At 41.9% G+C, this 20,461-nt stretch overlaps 1 protein-coding gene across 1 annotated transcript; it reads left to right on the top strand.

Annotated features, from left to right (window-relative positions):
- Window positions 1-56: 56 nt before the first annotated feature.
- Window positions 57-20,328, top strand: si:ch73-242m19.1. Its single transcript, XM_047610649.1, has 39 exons — window positions 57-190; window positions 1,089-1,190; window positions 1,620-1,772; window positions 1,873-1,949; window positions 2,208-2,346; window positions 2,444-2,650; window positions 3,487-3,807; window positions 3,910-4,110; window positions 4,328-4,449; window positions 4,556-4,784; window positions 4,860-5,062; window positions 5,197-5,349; window positions 5,512-5,605; window positions 5,697-5,819; window positions 6,223-6,338; window positions 6,448-6,559; window positions 6,652-6,707; window positions 6,797-6,964; window positions 8,276-8,393; window positions 8,885-9,062; window positions 9,737-9,875; window positions 10,070-10,223; window positions 10,333-10,428; window positions 10,852-10,984; window positions 11,173-11,395; window positions 11,731-11,869; window positions 11,956-12,076; window positions 12,158-12,267; window positions 13,102-13,251; window positions 13,385-13,432; window positions 14,214-14,381; window positions 14,610-14,762; window positions 14,861-14,995; window positions 15,852-16,004; window positions 17,296-17,505; window positions 18,634-18,754; window positions 18,870-18,932; window positions 19,120-19,286; window positions 19,493-20,328. The coding sequence occupies exons 1-39, from the start codon at window positions 80-82 to the stop codon at window positions 19,544-19,546; spliced, it is 5,520 nt and encodes a 1,839-aa protein (XP_047466605.1). The 5' UTR covers window positions 57-79; the 3' UTR covers window positions 19,547-20,328.
- The last annotated feature ends 133 nt before the right edge of the window (window positions 20,329-20,461 follow it).

The following is a 20,461-nucleotide window of genomic DNA, read 5'->3' as shown; positions in this document are numbered from 1 at the left end:
GTGCATCCAGCCTGAATTTGTGCTGCTGTCCGAGCAGGTTTGGAAAGAGTTCAGAACCATCTTCAGACAACAGGAGCAGATGAAAACGTTTCCTCAGTATGACGGCACAGACGTCAAAGATGGCCAGTGGGGGAGGAACAGTGCGAACATGGCTGTGAAGAAGGAGGCGAACTGGATTCCCTTTATCCAGGTGGGAGTAAATAAAAGTAAAATTGTAAAAAAAATAAAAAATAAAAATCTTAAAATTCAAAAATTAAAATTGAGATTCAAGGCGTTTTTCTTTATCGCAGTCGAAAAGAGATAAACATTTTTGATTTTCATTTTCTGCGTTTAAAAACAAAAAATAAAATCGTTAGAAGACAGAAACAAAACAAAAACGCAAGTTTTTTCATATTTTGCAACCGGAAGTTGCCTTTTCAAAGTAAGAGCACGTATGAGGACGGTACTGTGTTGATGTCAAATACATGACTTCTTTGTGGTTTCCCGAGCGCAGGCTAAAATGTCTTTGGACCTTATTCTGACGTGATTTTTTGACATGACAAAACAACGCTTGTCATCTGCAGAAATCTCTGCATGCACATAAGAGTAATGTTAGCTAGTAGCTAACTATTCCCTGATTATATGTAGTTATTTTTACTTTTGACCTGAAATATGCGGCTTAGTTTTTCTGCAGTCATGTCCTCTTCACCGAGACTCGTTTATTGTTTTAAAAACAGATCGTACTGATCCATGTGCATCAACTTCTGTCACACAGCGCCTTCCTCGTACGTCCTCTTACGTTGAAAACGACAACTTCCGGTTTTGTTTCTGTCTTCTACCAGGTTTATTTATTTTTTGTTTTTAGAAGCACAAAATGAAAATCGACCAATTTTTAAAAATGTGTTTATCCATTCTCGACACTGATAAAGAAAATATATTTTATTTTTAGTTTTTGGATTTTAATTTTTTTTCATTTATTTTTTTTTTTTGTTAATGTCCTTTTTTTTCTGAACGGAAAATCCAATGTCCAAAACACACACCATTTGCAAGCACCTTTTGGGTGATCGGAGGACAGTAGATATTATCACTCGGATGAATCTGTCCTGTAGGTGAAACCCAGACGGGATCCGTGGCGACAGAAGCTCATCACTAAGCTGAAAGAAAAGAAAGAGGTTGATGAGCTGCTGAAGATGCACTGCAGGTTTCTTCAGGTAACGAGGCCTCTGAATCTGTGTCACGTCTCCTTAAATGTTTCTTTTCACGCTAATTAATGACTGATAATTAAATTTAGCTCATATGCTGCACATTTTTTGCTGATCAACCCTTAAGAGAGAAAACCAAACAGGTGAATGTTCTTTAAATGCAGATTTTGATAAAAATAAAAATAGGGGCAAACATCAAGGTTTACTTTGTTTGTAGCCTATATATTTTCTTTAACTGGAAAAATAGGAGAATATAATAATTCATCAGACAGCTCCAGTCGTTGAAAACACTTTTAAAGTCTTGTAGTCTTGCAGTAATGCATATTTCTGATCATAAGAGAGTGCAATAAGGCACTTTGCTGGGGATCCTTTTCACTATTAGCCTCTTCTTTGGCAGATGCACGCTCCTAATGATACCATCTTTGTGTTTCTGCCCAGGTTCCTGATCTGCTCCAAGTGGCTGCAGCTCTGAAACAACACGCCGCTCACGTTGGCGACTCACAGCCGTCCTCATCCACCTCACACTGCAGCAGGATGCAACAGATCTCTGAGGTCTGGATGAGCCTTTACAAAGCTACCAGCATCAATCAGGTAAGGTATCGTCCAGTTTTCGCCAAGATTTCTTTTTTAAAAAAAAGTAAAGCTTCTTAAATCATTCCAGTCTAATAAAAGTGTTGTTTTGTCTTTGCAGGAAACACACCAGTCCAGGTCCAGAGGGAGCGACAACGAGAGGTTGAAGAGACAAACATCAAGCTTGACTAATGCAAGGTTTGGTTTCTGCCTCTCTGACGCAAACATTTGATTACACACATTCACACACACAACAACATGGGACGATAAGTGGAGTCATGTTGTGTCCAAGTGTGTCTAACTGAGCCATCTTTAAAATCATTGTCAGTCTTTGTCGGCTTCTTGATCACGATGCAACATTAGCAATAATTAAATTTAAAAACATATTTATAAGACTAACTCATAAAACATCAACTGTCTTTGTCTTTGCCTCCAATATATATATATATAAAAAAGTGGATACTCTTTGGAGGACAGTCTGCAGATTCTGGGTCTGGACGACAGTTTAGAGGAAGTCGCCTCAGATCCATCTATAACCAGAGGAGCTTACATGTCCCTGATTTTTCTGCGGCATCTGAAACTCAGAGATCTCCAGGTGAGGCATCCAGTCTGTCAACTCTGGATGATGATTTGCCACAAATGTCAAATAATCGGATGCAGACCGATCTTTCTGTTGCTGACTATTTCCACAGCGTGTCTGCCTGGGGATGCTGAACTACCTGCGCTCCGTGGAGAGGACTTTGACCTTTGACCTGGCGGGGCTGCAGCAGGAGGAGGACCGGGGGCTGTGCAGCACGGCGGAAGAGACGGGATGGATGAACGCAGCCAGAGGAGGACGAGGGGAGGCGGGGGGTCTCGGCTCGCTCCAGTGCGTCCACAACACCCCCGTCGACTATAAGGTAAAACCAGGTGTGAGTGAATCATAGCTCAAACCAGCCATTCAAAATGAACTGATGACTGTTGGGTTTATTTATAGGAATCCAGACAGTGTCTGTTTTGAGGCGAGACACTGCAGGAAAAACACTTTTTCTATATTGCTTCATGAACATGTCTTCTATCAAACTAGTTTTAAAAAAAGCATTCAAAATGCACATTTAGGTGTTTATTTCCCTTCACTCTGTGTGTGTTGTGCCTCTAATTTACTCCTAAATTTATTCCTAACTACATTCTGCAGGTATTTACGGATGGGATTTTACATATATACCGTTCAGAGCCTAATTTATATAACATTTTACTCCTAAAAACATGGCCTGTTGATGGTATTTTGTGTTTTATGAAGTGATAAAAAGACCAAATACCTGGAAGTCTAATATGTTAACAAAATGAAACAAGAATTTCGAACCTCACTTTTGCCATTATTCAGTTTTGTCCTGAAATTCTATGCAAAATAGCACATATTTAAGTAGATAACTCCTCATTTGCATATTTAAATTCACAGAAAACTTGTAATTCAAAGAAATATTATATTCATCTGAGTAATCAACCGGAGAAGTTTCATGGTGATATCTATTAGTTAAAATTTTTACCCTATTCACCTGTAGTGTCTCGCCTTATGTTTTAATGTCTTGTTGCACAGGCCCAATATGAAGGAAAGTCTAGATACCGGAGGTCCAAAATCCACAGTTGTGGATTGCTTAGACTCAGAACTGAAGAAACCACTTGAATGAGCGATGAAACATCTTTGAGAAAACTCAGATGCCGCTGATGGCGTTCTCATACCTTCTTTATATTCCAGGTCCGCTGCTCGGAGTTCATGGAATTCGCAGAGGTTGAGAATCTTCACGATTTCTACAGCTGCTCAGAGCAGCGTTTCATCCACACTCAGGACCAGAGGGGCTTTTTCATCATGTACGAAGCTGCTCTGAGGGACCTGCAGGAGCTGAGGGACGAGCTTCTCCTCGTCGGCTCGCACTTCATCCACAGAAGCAGGATTAAACTAAACGGGAAGACCGAGGCGGCGGACGTGGACTCCTGGGCCGGGACGGACGTGGACCGGGTCGGCGTTCTCCTCGACCTGTGGACGTGTGAGACTGAGTTTCTGGAGAGTAAAGTGGAGGTAAGAGAGACAGATTATTACTTCCTATGATCACTCACTTCTTACTGGACACAGTATTCCAGATAAACCAAAGTGCATGCATTCATTCGTCTTCTCCTGCAGCTCTTGAACTGTTACTATGAGGCCTACCAGCATGCAGCTGGCACCGAGGAGAGGTTCGCACTGGCCCGAGTTATCACTGACATAATGCACAGGAGGCCACAGCTGGACCTGGAGCAGGATTACTTTGTGCAGGTCTACAGGGCCGAGACCGGCTGCCTTCAGAGCCACCAGCAGCTGATCCGAGACGTTCTGGACAATCAGGTGACGACAAAATACCACAAATGTGCATTAATTGTTCAATTGATTATACAGTAATGTGACATATTTGCAGATTTGCAGGATGCTAGGTAAACGTAGCATATTTTAACTATAACATTTAATCAATAACTAATTATTAGTTGTGCTTATGCCCTTGTTTGAACGTAATAAATGGTGTCAGCTAATTTTTCTTCATGACTAATTGTGTCTTTGGTCTCAGATAAAGAGGCAGCGTCAGTACCTTGAGCGCATCTGGGGAGACGGCCGCAAACCCTCCTTTCCCGACTACGGCCTTCTACCGAACTACGTTCCCAAACACCCGGTGTCTCTGGGAGGCAGCAGGTAAATAAATGCAGGTGATGAGGAGCCGTTGCCCTGCAGAGTTTCATTATTCAGCACCGTTAATGCTTCTATGTCTCCCCCTCCTTGGGTTCTGTTTGTTTTGCAGCCCTGCCCTGATGAACATATTCCTGCTGGAGGTTCACTCGTCTCTTTGTCTGGCCTCTGCAGTCTACGAGGGCTTAGTTCAGGCTCACGCTGAGCTCCGTCAGCTGCACCGAGCTACGAGCGTTGCCGACGACCTCGGCCTGCAGCAGACGCTCTTGCGCCGGGCCCTGCAGAGCTGGAACAACCTGGCTTCACCCGGAGCCTCCTACAGCTCTCAGATACAGAGAGATGTAAGATTTATTCGTCCTCCGTCAGAGTCTTTTGACGTGATGCCCAGAAACATAAACATTTTATTTGGCTGTCAGTTGTTCTCAGGCGTGTTTTTCGAGGATCCGGTTTTGGTGCAGAAGGTCGGCCTGTCGCTGGTGAAGTCTGCAGAGGAGCGGGACGTGGAGCAGGCGCAGGAGAAACAGCTGCACGCCGTGGAAGCTTTCTCCAGGCTGCTGGAGCTCGTCACCGTCCGCCATCGTCTGCTGGAATCAGCCTCAGAGACGGCACATCTGGCACAGTTAGTGCAACAGTCACGGCCACAGAGACACTATTTACAGAGAGCTTTGTACCAGATTCGGTTTAACGCATGACCCAATAAGACATTTTTAAATAACATTTTATCTTATTTTATTCTGAAAACTTAATGCACAGGTTGTACAGAAATGTGGCCTCAGAGCTCGGCTTCGGTGAGTCCCACCTCTACCTGAGGCCGCTGCAGTTTGAGGCGGCCGAACAGAAGGACCGAGTCCTGCAGAGGCCTGTTTTCATCACATCCACACTGGAGGACGACAGTTCCGTGGACAGGTTAAAACACGTGTCCCATATTTAACTAGCTGCAGACATATTACAGCCAGACTGGAGGTTTTACAGCAAAGCAGACATACCACGTGCATGTTTCTTTGGATGCACTGTTTTATTTCTGCTTTCCTGTGATACCTGTGTTTGAAAGTGCATCGTCTGCTGCAGGTTCACCCCGTCCCACCTTCCTCTGAGCATCCACGAACTGGATGAGAACCAGATCGGGAGGTTTAGCTTCAACTCGGCGGAGACAGTTACTCACGTATGATGACATGAAACACAGTTACTAAATAAAAGACAAAACACGAGGGTCCATCAGTTACTTAAGTTATTCTTTTGTTGTCTCCTCGTAGCTTATGAACGAGCAGAGCGTGGAGAACCTGCAGGTGACTCTGGCCTGTCAGGTTACACAGAAGAACGCCTTGATGAGTGCGGTGAAGCTCGCTAGTATCTGTCACTGGGCAGCTTCGGCCGAGGTTTGTATTTACGCAAGCGAACGATTCAGTGTCCTGCTGGGAAACTGTCGGAACCTGGGCACACACACACAAATTCTGGCCTCCAGATTCACTAGATCCCAAACTGATCAAGTATCTGTGGGATGATCCACAGAGGCCCCTCCCCCTCAACACTCACACTATCCTGTTACCAGACACCGCAGCACACACTCAGAAGGTCCATGTCCATTCTCTGAAGATCTCAGCTGTTTTGGAGGCACAAGGAAAACCTATACAATCATAGGAAGGTGGTCATAATGTTATGCCTGATCGGTGTGCATTGTGTGTTAGTGCCTTTTCCTGCTACACAATTTCTGTTTTTGTTTTGTTTTGTTTTTTTCCACATAAAAAAACGGTTCAAATTCTCGGTTTAATTTGTTTTTAGAGCCAAGTTAAAGACGCAGCGTTTGACTCCAAATCTGGAGGCGACACAAGAACCCTGCATGAAAACTCGTTACCATCCAGAGCCTCCAGGACCACTCCCACCTCCACAAAGGAGAGGTAATTGCCTCCACTCGAAGAACAAGCTACACAGGGGGTGATTAGCACCTCTCTCTTTTTTTAATTTTTCTTTTTTTTTTTTAATAAACAACCTCATTTGCCACCACAGGGTGATGGAAGCCTTTGTGTCCATCCAGCTGGAAAAAGTGGGTCTGCGTGATGAGATGCTGAATTCATTTGTGAAGAAGAAACAGGCCGCGGGGGGCTTCATAAGAGCCCCGGTGAGCTGCGCGCAGGTTTCTCGAGCGGCTGAGCGGGATGATGAATGTGACTGGCTGCAAATGAAGTAAAATTAATTTCTCCCACTCCGCAGGAGGAGGCGGCGAAGGCGAAGATCAAGCGGGAGCTCATAATCGACTTTCTCAGGAAGTACGTCCGTGAAAAAAACAGGGGAAAAGTGAGAGCTCTGAGTGAGAACGTGCCGAAGGTAAACGCAGCGTGCGTTAATATCTCCTCAGGTTCAGCTCTCGGACGTCGCAGCACTGCGTGAGAGCGCAGGTTGTCGCGTATTACTACAGTCTAACCTCCCTCCTGGACAACGTCCCCTCCATCCGTCAGTCCCACTTCATGATTGGACAGCGCAAAGACGTTTTAGATCCAGGAGCTGAAGTTTGCCCCGACCCCAGGTAAAAACAGATGGAATTAAAGTTAATATAAATTATTAGCCTGAGAAATAGTTGACAATTATAGTCAGCAACAATAAAAAGAACATTGACTGCACACTGACACTAGACAGATTCCTGGAGAAGTTAAGAAATATATGTATATATATATAATTAGCATATTTACCATTAAACGCACATGATGTCAGAAGATGACTGATAGTTAAAGTGGTATATATGAAAATCAAGAACGATGTGCTTCTCAAAAAGTAGTAAAATGTCAAAAATGTGTCAAAAATACCATATGTAATGTATAAAATGTATGCATATATAACTTAAAATGTGCTACAAAAGATAACTTAAACATCTGCACATCTGGACTAAATTAATTTGCAAAGACATTAGGTTTCATGCACTATATGTGAGGTAGTTCATAAAATAATGTCAATCTTGTCTGTGAGCATTCCCCTAAACTCCAAAATGTCACAGTTGTGAGTTTTGTGTAACCGTGTTTTGGTTTTTCTGGCATTTCCTGCTTCTTTTCGCAATCATTTCTTTCCTTCCCGTCCGTTCCCGCCTCTGTGATTCACCTGTTTTCACCTTGTGTCTTTTGTCTGCGTGCTCCCCTCGTTGGCCTCAGCTGTCTCCTGTCTTTGTAGTTGTGTTTTTTTTTTTTTTTTTTGATGCCCTGCCTTTTCCTGCAGCGCTTTTTGTTCCCCAGCTTCCAAGTTTTTACTAAAGTACGTTTGTTTCCAACTCCTGCCTCCAAAAAAACTTTAACTTTGCTGTGCTGCAGGTGAAAGAAAGTAGTGTCGGTCTTCGAGTGGTTGCACGGCTGAAGAATATTGCGCAACGTATGCCACTGGAAAGAATAACAGGAAATATTAAACAAACTGGAGGGGGAAGGCAAGGAAATCTGGAAAGCATTTAATCAGTTAATTAAAAAGGCAGATATAAGGGCGCTCCGACCGAAAGGAAAGTTCAGACCACCAGTTCTATGCTGAATATGGACAAAAGACACAACACACCAAAACAGAAACATCACATTTTATGTTCCAGCCGTTCTTTCTTGTCCAGCCAGCTACGATTCAGACTAACTGCTCACGTGTTCACTGAGATACAGCTGTGTTATGTTAGCCGTTAGTAGCCTGAGGGAGATTTAAGGGACCGAGGCTGAAGTGATTTATCAGACTTTCACCGCGCTCCCTCTGGAGCCGTGTAAAGCCTTCATACAACTCATGTGCAATAGCCCCAAACCTGTGATCAGCAGTAAAGTTGCAGACCCTGTTTCTTAAATTGTAAACTTCTAATCAAACGCGACTTTCTTCGCTACAGGAGCTTCCAGCGCCGGGCGCTGCAGCTGCTCCGTGACGACGGCAGAGCTGTCCTCAACCTGTGGTACGTCCCCCACTTCACCGAGGTTCTCCACATGTTCAGAGCGCTGGACACTCTGGTGAGGAGCTCACAACAGAGACTGTTATTAAAGCACATGAGGAGTTTAGCTTTTCTCAGGACCCGGACTAATTCTAACCAATTATCATTCCAGCCTTTTTGAAAAAAACACAAAAAACAAAACGCCTATTTAGGACATAAATTGAACGCTGTTCATGAATATTTTGGAGCTTGTGCATTGTCTCTTTTTAAAGCCAAGACTCTGAAGTTTCTGTCACAAAAGTCAGAATCACTCTAAGTTGTATTGTTCTTGAGTAATGAAAGTTGGCACACAGTTAAAAAATAAGAAGTTGTTGGGTTCACCTGATTTTTTTTTTTTTGAAAAAAAAGTGTTTAATCCTATAATGACTTTTATTAATGAAGTCAGAAGAAAATTACAAATTACATCATGCAAACACAACTCTGATTGGTTCAAAAAGCCGCTGATGAATGTTTTTTTTTTTTTTTTTTGGTTGCAGAATATATAATTCTTGCTGCTACTCTTCTCACCAGGCTTGTGCTGAAGCTCTCCATCACACACTGCAGATAGCCTCAGCTCTCCACAACATTATTTATTACCTGGTCAGTTTCTCCAGACTGGGAAACAGAGAAGACTCCTGTAGCTGGAGGGGACGACTGGAAGCGCCGGGTCCACCTCTGGACGCTGACTGGGGCGGCGCCGAAGGCATCGGTGGGTTTATTTTACAGAGGAACACTGAAGGAAACACTCCATGCAATAATAATTTATATAACGGTGAACGGTTCAAACACACCAAACACATCTGGGCGTATTATTACGTGTAAAACTAATAAAAACACATGAGCTCTAAATTATCTTAATATTAGCGTGGTCATGCAGTATTTGGTGTAAATGTGTTACTCAGTGAAGAAGATTTAGATTTTATGGAACATTACCAGGTAAAATCAAGAATTCAACAAGCTTCTGAATATTTTTTAAAATTTTATTCACCTGTAAATAAGTGTATAAGAGTATATGAGGGAGTGAAGATCACATGCATCTTTATTTTACCCTTTTTATTTATGTATTTTCATAGGAAATGAAGTTAACAAAATGTGTCCCAGGCAGCTTTTCTTGTCAGATAAATAACCAGGACCAGGTATATATATTTACGACTATGTCCATATATTTTTGGACCCTGGCACAACTTTTAGTTAATTTAGCTGTGAATCAAAATCAAATATAAAATAAAATACAATAAGAAGAGGTGTTCGTACATGTGTCCCATTTTAGAGGCTCTAATGTGGACACCGTGAATTTTGCATTTTAAGTATGTATTACTCCAAATATACATTATATGGACCCAAATTAAAGACCAGTGTCTCTTTCTTTGTGCTGCTGTGCAGGCGCGGAGCTGCAGGAAATTCAGAGGCAGGTGGAGCATCTCTCCGACCCCAGCAGTCCACAGTGTGTGGGTCGTCTGCTGCAGCTACGCAGGGAGGTGGTGCTGCTGCAGTTTGATACGGCCGTCAGGGTCCTCATCAGGTCAGGAGTTAAATCTGCTCATCACATCCTGCTACGGTTAACAGCGTAGCAGTATTTACTTACCTCCCTCCCTGTCATAAATTGGTGGCAAACACTTTCATAATTGCACCAAACTATGGAATTTACACCTACAGAATCCACACCCAGAATCTAATAAAGGATTTAAATCCCGTGTGTCGTGTCCATGTGTTCAGGGAGGCGTTCATCTCGTCTGGCGACGTCGCCTCTCACCGGAGCGTGAGTGACAACATGGCGGCCGCCCTCCCTCAGCTGAGTGGCAGCGCCCGGGCCGACGTGTTCAGCGTCACGCTGCCTGTTCCCCGACCTCTGGAGGCTGGAGGCCGCCAGGTATTCACGTCACGTCACAGCGGACACGTGTGCAAGTGTTTCCAGGTGTAAAAGTGCATTTAGCGATGAGGAGAAACCTGCTCTGTTAGAATTTCATTTCTGCCGGCAGGCGCAGAGGACGTACCCGTGGAGGAGTTTCACAGCCTGTCACGGACGGCTCCCTCTGCGCGTCTGGGACGTGCCACACATTGAAAACTACATGCAGGTTAATGGTTAATGTTTATGTGGCATGGCTTGTTTTTAACTGCTCAAAAGTGCTGCTCAGTAAGTTTCACATTTTCTGAGGTTAATCTTAGATGATCGCTAAGGATGTTGGTGTCTTTCCAATCATCATTTTACTCAAACAAAGAAGCATTAAACACACAGTCATGCTCCCCAGAAGATAAATAATTTCTATTATGAACAAAATGCTTCCAGCAGAACAATCTCCTTTAATCCTCTTGGCCTTTATGAGCAAGAATCATGCATTTTTAACATCTTCTCAGACAGATTTCACAGGTGAAACATCAATTTTGAAGACTAAAATAGAGAAATAAAGGAAGGAGGTGTAAAACATTTGCCTTAAAATACACATAAACCTACAACACGTCCATCCCAGGTAACGTGAAGGTTTGCCGTGTGTCTGCAGCTCTGTCTGAGCGGCCTGAGCGATCGCGGTCGGCTGCAGGCCAACGCTGCAATCCTCGGCGCGTCCCTGCTCGTGGAGGACGTCCTGAACAGCGGAAAGGAGGCGGAGCCTGTGCGTCTCCTTGGCAACAAAGGTGACCTTCTGCATGAAGGGAAACTGAACCAAGTAAGGGGGCTGTTTTGTCGTATAAATGCGCGGTTAAGCAGGCAAACGAGGCAGCTCGGTTCACCTGCGAACAGGGAACTGTAAATGATTTATTAAGCGCATCCACGAGATGATTCACGGCTACATTTCTGTCCCGTTAACTGTTTCGACAGGAAGCCGATCAAATCCGCACAGAAACTGAAATAGAGGGAGGGAAGAGGGAGACGGATTCCTCCCCTTCTCCTGCTCAGGACCCGATCAGTGTCCAGTCTGCGCTGAAGGGTTTCCTCCTGCTCACGAAGCAGCTCGAGGTCTTTAAGGAGAGCTGGGCTCGGAGGCGTTTGGGCGTTGAGGCGTTAAACACACCTGCCCTCTATCAACAGTTTGTCAAACTCTACAGGTGATATTATATATATAAGTCGGAATATCAGCCTTGAACGACCACTGACACTGTGATGAGAAGATTCAGTCTTTAGTGACTGTGACACAAATGTAGTTTTAGATTAAATCCATTTAACAACTGGTCCGGAGATATTCATAACTTTATGTTTTAGAAAATTACAGTGGTGACAGTCTTAGAAACATGAATATTTTTCCATACACTAGTTTTCATTTTCCATACGTTTTCAGACCTGGAGATTAATAAATCAAATTCCATTCTTTTTATATTTCTGTAGGAATTTAACACAGTTTTTAACATGTGGTGGCCTAATATTTTTATTTATTTGTTTACAGGGCTGAAGTCTTTTACCCCAGCATGAGAGCTCTGGCTCAACAAATGGGTAAAGAGCGCGACTATGAGGCCCTGATCTCTGGGAGCCAGTCTCTCCTGCCCCCTCCTGGAGCTGCAGAGGTGGATGTGAAAACCTGGCAGGTGCAAAAAAAATAAATAAATAAAGTGCATAATTATATCCTCCTGTCTTAAATAATAGTAATAAAAACCTAATCTCCTTGTTACAGCTTCACCTGCTGATGGAGAGCGCGGAGTGCGACATGATCCGAGCGGTGCAGAGGAGGATCAGCCGAGAGCTGAGCCTGGTGGCGTCGGAGAGAACTCGACAAGACGCTCGCCTCCCTACAGGTACACATTTAAAAAAAAAAAAAAACAACACAAAAAACTCTGACTTGATGCTAAAAAACTGTCTTTTCTGTGCATCATCAGAGCTGTGGAAAAAGTCTCCACTGAAGTACAGTTTGTCCCCTGAGCGTCCTCAGATGGTGGAAACGTTCACCCAGCAGCTGATGCAGGGAGCGGAGCAGGCGGACGGAGAGGTGGACAAAATACTCATCGGATATGTTTAAGTGTTTTATATGTGTTTAACATAGCTGACAGGTGTCATAGTTGATCACATTTTGACTGTTTTCAGGCCTAAAATCAACCAATCACCGCATTTTTACATAAAGATTCTTCAAATTATTATATGAACAATTTAGTAAATTGAAATGTAAAGTTATTTATAAATATATTGTAGTAACACTGTTGACATGCGATAAATCCAAACTTGACTCACACACTACTTTATATTAAATAACTAAGTTCTCGGACACAGATACAATTTGTTATTTTCCATATAAAATTTGACATACTGCCAAAAAAGGAATATCTGTCAAGATTATCTCAATTTAACAAAGACAACACAATCAAAACAAATTTTGAATAAGCTCATTTTATTGTTTAGCTAATTAGAAGGTGGTTGTTATTAAAGCCGGATGGTTATTTAGTGACATTTTAGTGATATCTTGTCATTTTTATTAATAAGTTTCCATATGAAATAATTATGGATTATGGGTATAATCATAATAAACATAAAAAACATCATTTTTTTTAACTTTTAATAAAAACGTATGCAAGATATATTATATATTGACCCTAAATACTGTTAATGCTCTTGAGAAAGCTACACAAACATTGACAGCTGATCAAAAACTACAAAGAAGTAAAAAATGACTACAAAGATGGAGGGCAGAGGGACCAATATATGGTTCATTGATTAATTTTCTGTAACCACTTATCCTCTGGAGGGTCGTGGGAGCACTAGTAGGGCCTAGCTGGACAGGTCGCCAGTCTATCACAGATCAGTAATACTCAAGTTTCTCTTCTTTCAGCTGAAAGTTTCTCAGGATCATCTGTACCGATGTCTCAGTCACCTCGCCTCTTCTGTGATGGAGCGAGAGCGTCGCAGCTTCCTGCTCTACTCCCAGTTTTACGAACAGATCCTGCAGCAGGAGACGCAGCTTCTCTACCAGAGAGAACAGGTACAAGCGTAGAGAGCAAATGTGAAATGTGCAAAGTCCTTAGTACATGCAGACGCTTCTTTTTAAACCACGTGCTGCAGCTGAAACTGTGACCGGTCATGATTTCAAACGAACGCATTATTTTTAATCGCAGGATCTGAAGAGGTTTAAGGACGTGGAGATGAACAATTCTCACACAGAGGTTTGTACAGTTCTGATTTTGTGGCTCTTTTTTTTTTTCCCTTTCTCATTTAGAGTTTGACAGGAAACACATACAGTAGAGACAAGTGTCAGCAACTTGTCACGGATCTTCATGAAACCTGATAGAAATATCCCTGGTCCCCAGAGGAGGTGTCCTAATGGATCCGATGAATTTTCACCTGCAATGCAAATCAAAACTTTTAAACTTTTAAAACGTATCGTGTCACCAACATCCTGTTTTCTGTCAGCTGTACTTTGAGATCAGTGGTAGCGGAAACATGTCCTCCTCCTCCTCCACACTAGGTGGCGATATGTGTCTTGTCAGCGGGTTAATACACAGCCTTTCAGGTACACGTAATGATAATAAACAAGAGTTGTTCATGCGGCAGACCGGCATTTCAAACAACAACAAGATGGATAATAGTAGAACTTTTTTTTTTTAATTAAGTACGTGTTATGGTGTAGACAAGATGGCGCTGTCCCTCAGGTGGTTCTACCTTCTTCTTCTGCGACCGGCTTTCTTGGATCTGGTTTTTGTTCCGGGGTCATACGCCGGCGCAGCGGCTGTGGCGCATGCGCGTTGTCCAATTAAACATGGCGGATAAAATCGAGTTCCAATTACATGATCTTAATCAGACAGGGAGAACTTTTAATCAGAGTAACGTCTTAATTTGGCAATAATTCTTTTTTTTTTTCACGTGCTTAGAAACCGAAACATGGCGACCTCGTGGAGCTTTATCCCGGATGATGACGAGAATGTAATCAGTGTTTCATTATTCCAGGTGGCAGATTATTGCCGTGGGATGATGCTGGAGCTCTCAGCCCTGCAGGCCCGAGTCGCTCACCTGGAGGAAGAGAAGAAGACTTCAGAGGAGCAGCTCGGCCTCAAACTCAAGGAACGCTACGAGCCTCTGGTCCGACACCTTTTCTCCACCAGCATCCAGCTCAAGGTGGGCTAAAGGTTTTTTTTTTTTTTAACCCTTAATTGGTCCATCAATAAAACCTGCAGAGATTTTTTATGCACCTTTTTCACCACTTCAATCATCTTCAGAACATACATTTGCATTGTAACTTCTGTAATTATGCAGCATACATCTTTGCAATTAATGCATAAATGATTATTTCACATCTTATTTAGTTTTACAGCCACTAAAGTCTTTCGTTTGTCTCCATCTCAGGCCAAACTGGACGAGTATCGCCGGCAGATGGATCAGGATGTGAGCGTGATGGTGAACAGAGTCAGGAGGGAGGGAGTGGACAGAATCATCAGGCTCAAGAAGAAGTACGGCTGCACCAGAGACGACGACGGACTCAGGCTCACACAGTTAAAGGTACGAGGATTCACACAAGCAAACTGTTTAATAATTATTGTTGTAGCTGCAGGGGGAAAAGGCTGTATGACCTTCCTGCACATTCCCGTTTTTTTTAGAGGGAGGAAGTCCACGAGTTGAGTCTGGAGAACAGCCGGCTGACGTCTCTGCTCTGTAAACTGAGGGCTCTGAGACGCTGGAGGCAGGTGGTCGACCAGGAGAAACTTCACAGAGAGCTGCTCCGAACTCAGCAGGTCAGCAAGAAATATTCAAAAATCAGATTGTTCTCCTGCAGGAAGGAACGTGTACAAAGTAAAAGCACAGAATGAGAGGAAACAGCATCATTTTATTTTCTCTGTAGCCACTTGTTAGTTTTGTGATATCATTAATATCAGTAAAACTCTAACAATCTGGTCCTTTTTTATCTTATAATAGTTTGCTTTAGTTTTAAAGGGAGTTTTTCCTCAAATCATGGCACAAGGGATTGTAACAGTTGGTCCTGTGTATTAATGAATATTTTAGTCTTTCTACAATTTGGTTAAATAAATATTTTAAATAATTTATTTATATTTTATTTTTGTTTGTCTTTCTATAGTTTGATAAAAATAAATATTATAAATCATTTATTTATATTTAAAATTTTGTTCTTTTTTAAATTTTAGTCTTTCTACATTTGATTAAATAAATACTTACTTATTATTTATTTATTTATTTATATATTTATTTTTATTCTTTTTTAGCTTTAGTCTTTGTATTTTATTTTTGTTCTTTTATTAGTTTACTCTTTCTACAATTTGGTTAAATAAATATTTTAAATATTTATTTATTTATATTTATTTTATTTTTTTTATCTTTAGCCTTTCTTTGTACAATTTTAATAAATAATTTTTTTGAATCATTTACTTATTTATTTTATTTAAATTAACTCATTAGATGTGAAGGAAAAGATGAGAATTATTATTTTTCAAATCATTTAATTTTAGTGATTATATATTTAATTACACTCTTATTTGAAACATCTGTCAAAATGTATTCGCAAAGTGCAAATTTGTAAATGTACTGCCATTCTTCAGAAAGTATGACAGTTACTTTTTCATTTTTCGTGTCCAGAGGGAGATTGCGAGTCGCACCGATGCCCTCAGAGTGAAAACCGTATCGGAGGAGAAGGTGGTTTTCCTGCAGGAGGAGCTGGACGTCGCCCGGCGGATGTTGTCTCAGTGTCAGGCCGAGTGCAGCGGATACAAGAGGCTCCTCAGCAGGAAGGTACCTGGGTAGTCCTATCAACACTTCACAGCTGCATCAACATGTGTTAACTGTGTAGAGATACAGTTAACAAACAAACAGTCACTAGGCCCACAAATAAACCACAATCTGATGAGACAGGAAGTAAATGTAGGTTATGTGTTCAACACAGAGCGCAACAGTAATAATAATGAAGTTAATAACCACATGCACTGTTTCTTATGTCTTACAGAATCACTCATGTGCTGCATAGTTGATGGCTTTTTATGTTTTTTGTGTGTTTTTTGCTTCAGTTGAAAGTTAAGTAGCAGAGATGCATGTGTTAAGAGACAACTACAAACTTTATCTGATCATTCAGACGTACATTATACTTTTTAATTAATCCTTGTAGGAAAAATACAGATTTTTCTTTCTTCTTTCTTACACAAGATGAAAGGTGATTAAAATACAATAACAGCTCAGTTTGGGAAAACTATTGGCAGGTCTTGAAAATAAAATAATATATTATCCTATGTCTTAAAATAGGCGGAGGCACCATGTTCTGTGCTAAACGTACTGTTCTTGAGGTCTGACAAACGAGAGACACGTGGCAGCAGGGAGATGTGAATTTTAATTTAAAGACGACGCAAAGACTTCATTGTACACAATCTTCGGTCACTTCCAACGCCCCCGGTACTTCTGTGAAGTCCATGAACTCCTCTTATGTGACTAAATCCATTGTGAAGGAGGTTAAATGAAAATGATATTGTTTAGTTTGTGCTTGTTGAGTTCAGGACCAACCTTTCTGCGGTTCTCACTCTACATGTTTGACTCAAACTGTGATCGATAGTGACACATCGATACTTCTGATACCAGAGCACAGTGTCACAATTAAAATGTTTTTTTTTTTTTAGTGTTTGAAACCGCATTTTCACATATTTTGTTTGATTGTGTCTCTGTTTTTTTTTTTGTTTTCTTCCTGTTGCTGTTTTAGTGCGGCTATATAGTAAATGAGTCCTCTACCGCAACATACTTCAGAGTTTAGAATAAACATCTTGTATTCTTTATGAAGATTTGATTTTAAAAACACTACTTTTTTCTAGGTTTACTAGACACATTAGAGTGTATTTTTACAACTATGGGATCAGTATCGCCGATATCAAACGTCACTAGCATCAAATCCAAGTGTTTAAATCACATTTTGCTCCATGATTCATGTAAAGCTCTGCAACAAAGTGAACAATGACTTTTTTTTTTACATTTCATTTTAGTGTGAACCTACTGTGCAGGGCCTGGATGTAGTCACTAAATGTACACTTATGCTTTCCCGCAGACAGAGGAGCTGCAGGTGGTCAGGCATCAGTCTGCGCAGGAGGCCCGCAGCAGACAGGAGCTGGACAGTTTTCGGGTGCAGAGCCTGGAGCAGATGAGAGCCGACGTGGAGGACAGAGACAGGCAGCTCAGAGAGCTCGGCGAGCAGCTGGACAGAGGCAGCAGGATGAACCGACTGCAGAGACAACGCAGCGCCAAAGAGATCCGGCAGGTCAGCACGTTCATTGACTGCAGACGCCAAGTGATGGGAAGATACTTCTACATGGCAATGTAGTGTGCTCTGTGAAATTTCAACATTTCATGTACTTCAAGGCTAGGGCCAAAGTTGAGATCTTTATGTGCTTAATCAAGGAAATGTAAAAAACAAACATGGATCTATAACCTCCTGAGACCCGAGCTTTTATTTGGTCTGTATTTGGGATCAGTAGGACCTAAGACGTATACAAACTAAGCATCAACTTTGAACAGGAAGTAGTAGTTTTTGAAAAAAATAAACAACAAAACAAAAAAATCTATGTCCTCATGTGTGGACACTGGAATTATTTCATTATTTATATTATAATAACGTCACCCAATGTGTGACAAAATATAAAACTGTAACGAGTACTTGCTAATTAGCGACGTTGTAGGTTGTTGCTGTTGACAAAATATGTTAAATTTGCTGTAATATCGAAATAGAAATGTTAATTAGAAGAAAGTTTCAACCGTAAATTTCAATTATGTTTTCTATGTCATCGCGTTTGTCCTGAAATTTTGTTTTATTTTCTTGAAATTTTGACTTTTTTTCTCAAAGTGCATGATGAAAAAAAATAAATAAAAAAATCTACTTCCGCTAAATTTTTTTCCTCAAGTTTGGCCCAGATACTCTTTCGTAGTCCTGTGATTATCTGTGGAATGAAACATGTTTTTACACCGACTAGTATTTTGACCCTTTACTATCACTAGATGGCAGACTAAAGCGTCCACTCATGAGGATAAGGGGTTTAAATGAAGCAGAAAAAGCTGTGATAAAACCCAAAACTTAATGTCCCCATATGAGGACGCGGGGCTTCAGGAGGTTCATTTTTAAATAGAGTTTTCATCCAGGAGATAGGATCAACAGTGTACTGTCACTTCGTTTGTATATTTACCACGTTCACCATGTTAGTTTAGTGTGTTGTCATTCAGCATGAGGTCATATTTCAAAGATCATCTATGGAAGAGTTGAGACATTTCACTCAGATATTTGAAAATCTTCACCAGGAATAACAACATGAATGTTTGACTTCTCTGCTTTTTTTTTTTTTTTTTTTTTTTTTTTTTTTTTTTAATCGTACCGTCGTGCACCGTGTGGATTCAGGTGAAGGGTCAACTACAGCAGGAGCGCAGCCTAAAACACGAAGCCTTCCAGCAAGTGGACAAGCTGCAGGGCCAGATGAGCGACATGGAGACGGCTCTCACCAGAGGAACCTCGACAGCAGGTGGAAAACCATCGCAGAAAACATGCTAAAGCAAACCACACGGCCAAACAGATTCTTTGTGTCTCACTTTAAATATCCTTGACATTTCACTCCCACTTCTCTTGTTCTCTTGCAGCACAAAGCAGGACTTGCTGCTCGCTGTCAGTCAGCAGATTGAGCACCCGAAGTCCCTCGGCAGGTAACCGCACCCGCCCACTTTAATCTCACCTTCATCTCACAGCAGGGACGATCGTACGTAGAGGGCTGCTCATGCGTTTCAGGAGTGAATTTAAAGCCGGCGAGATTACCCAGACACTCATACCTTTCTGTGATGACGTTTTAAATTCTATCACAGATTGTATTTTCACGTTCTGTTTCTGTCTCAGGTCTAAACCGGACCAGTAAGCAGCCGCAGCAGCAGCAGCAGTCGACCCTGCAGCTTGGCAGCCTCACAAACTACATCACACTTCAGGACTTTGTTCCAGAGCCAAGACACCCGAGAGCAGAAACAGCCTGGAGCCGCTCAAACGCCAGAGCAGACAGACCGAGAGCAGTGAGTGAGACACGGTGAATCGTCGAATGAATTTATGACAGAGAGGAAGAGTCTGAAACTGGACGAGAAGTTTCAAGCCTCTAATGATGTCATGAAGTGAGAGATTCTAGCTGAAAAATGTGTGAAAAGATGCTTTAACACCACGTAACTCCAACACACTCTCTAGTATTTTTATCTGAGTTTCAACCCGTTTGATTCTCCCTCAGGATCCGTCTCGCCTGCGCGTCGTGACTCCGGAGACGTCGTTACCGGACCTGTGAGGGGCGGCACTAAATCACAGCCTTCGTCTGACCCTGATTCCAAAACAGCAGTTAACATTTGACACAAGCGAACAAGTTTCTGACAGGTTGCACTCACAGATGTTGTCTTCAGGAGACTCTACAAGTCCAGTTCTTGGATATACTGCACCGTGACGTGGACGACAAGAGAACCTTCATATATGAAGCACTCGTACGTTTGCGCCAGTTACAAAATTAGTTGCAATTCTGTCGTGAAAATCACTGCATGTGCTGAGGAAAACCTCTCAGCAACAAATCGTAAATCCTGGTGATGCACAGTTGAAGTAGTTGGTGCTTCTGTGCTGTGCAATCATCCAGCAGGCGTCTTTTTCAGGGAAGGTCTTGCTGATTTCCAACCAAGACAAAGCCAATCTGCACACAACACACCACCACCACCACAGTGAAAGAGTTTGCAAGCTAAACTGGCCAGCTTGCAGTCCAGACCAAACACGAGACAAAAACTACGACAAAGGAGGCCCACCCACATTGTTGAACAGATGTTTTCTGAGTGAAAATGGGAGAAAAAAAAATGCTTTTCTTGCTTTTTTAAAAAGGTATTTTGTAGAACTATGCTAATTTGTCTCCTGCTAGCTCGTTGATTCGTGTTCTGATTGTTGAATATGGATGGACTATTTTACAGGTGTGCGTGAACTCTAATTTATTCTGTTCCCAAAGCCAAAAACACAAAAACTCTAAGAAGGTTTTTGTTCATTCAGATTCAGCAAAACGTTTTATTGTCCAGTGCATTCACAGTATTTCAGAGCGTACATCCACGAGCAGCACCTCAACACGCTGAGTATGTAAAACTGACCCCTGGAATATAAATTCTTGTGTAAATTCTTCTTAAAACTCTTGTGCAGAAGAAGAAAAACAGACATTTCTACAATCTGCATATGT

This window comes from Mugil cephalus, chromosome 17 (assembly GCF_022458985.1).
Source record: "Mugil cephalus isolate CIBA_MC_2020 chromosome 17, CIBA_Mcephalus_1.1, whole genome shotgun sequence".
In the NCBI taxonomy this organism is placed as follows: Eukaryota; Metazoa; Chordata; class Actinopteri; order Mugiliformes; family Mugilidae; genus Mugil; species Mugil cephalus.
The sequence above is the reverse complement of the archived record's forward strand: the minus strand, read 5'-3'. Positions and strand labels throughout refer to the sequence as shown.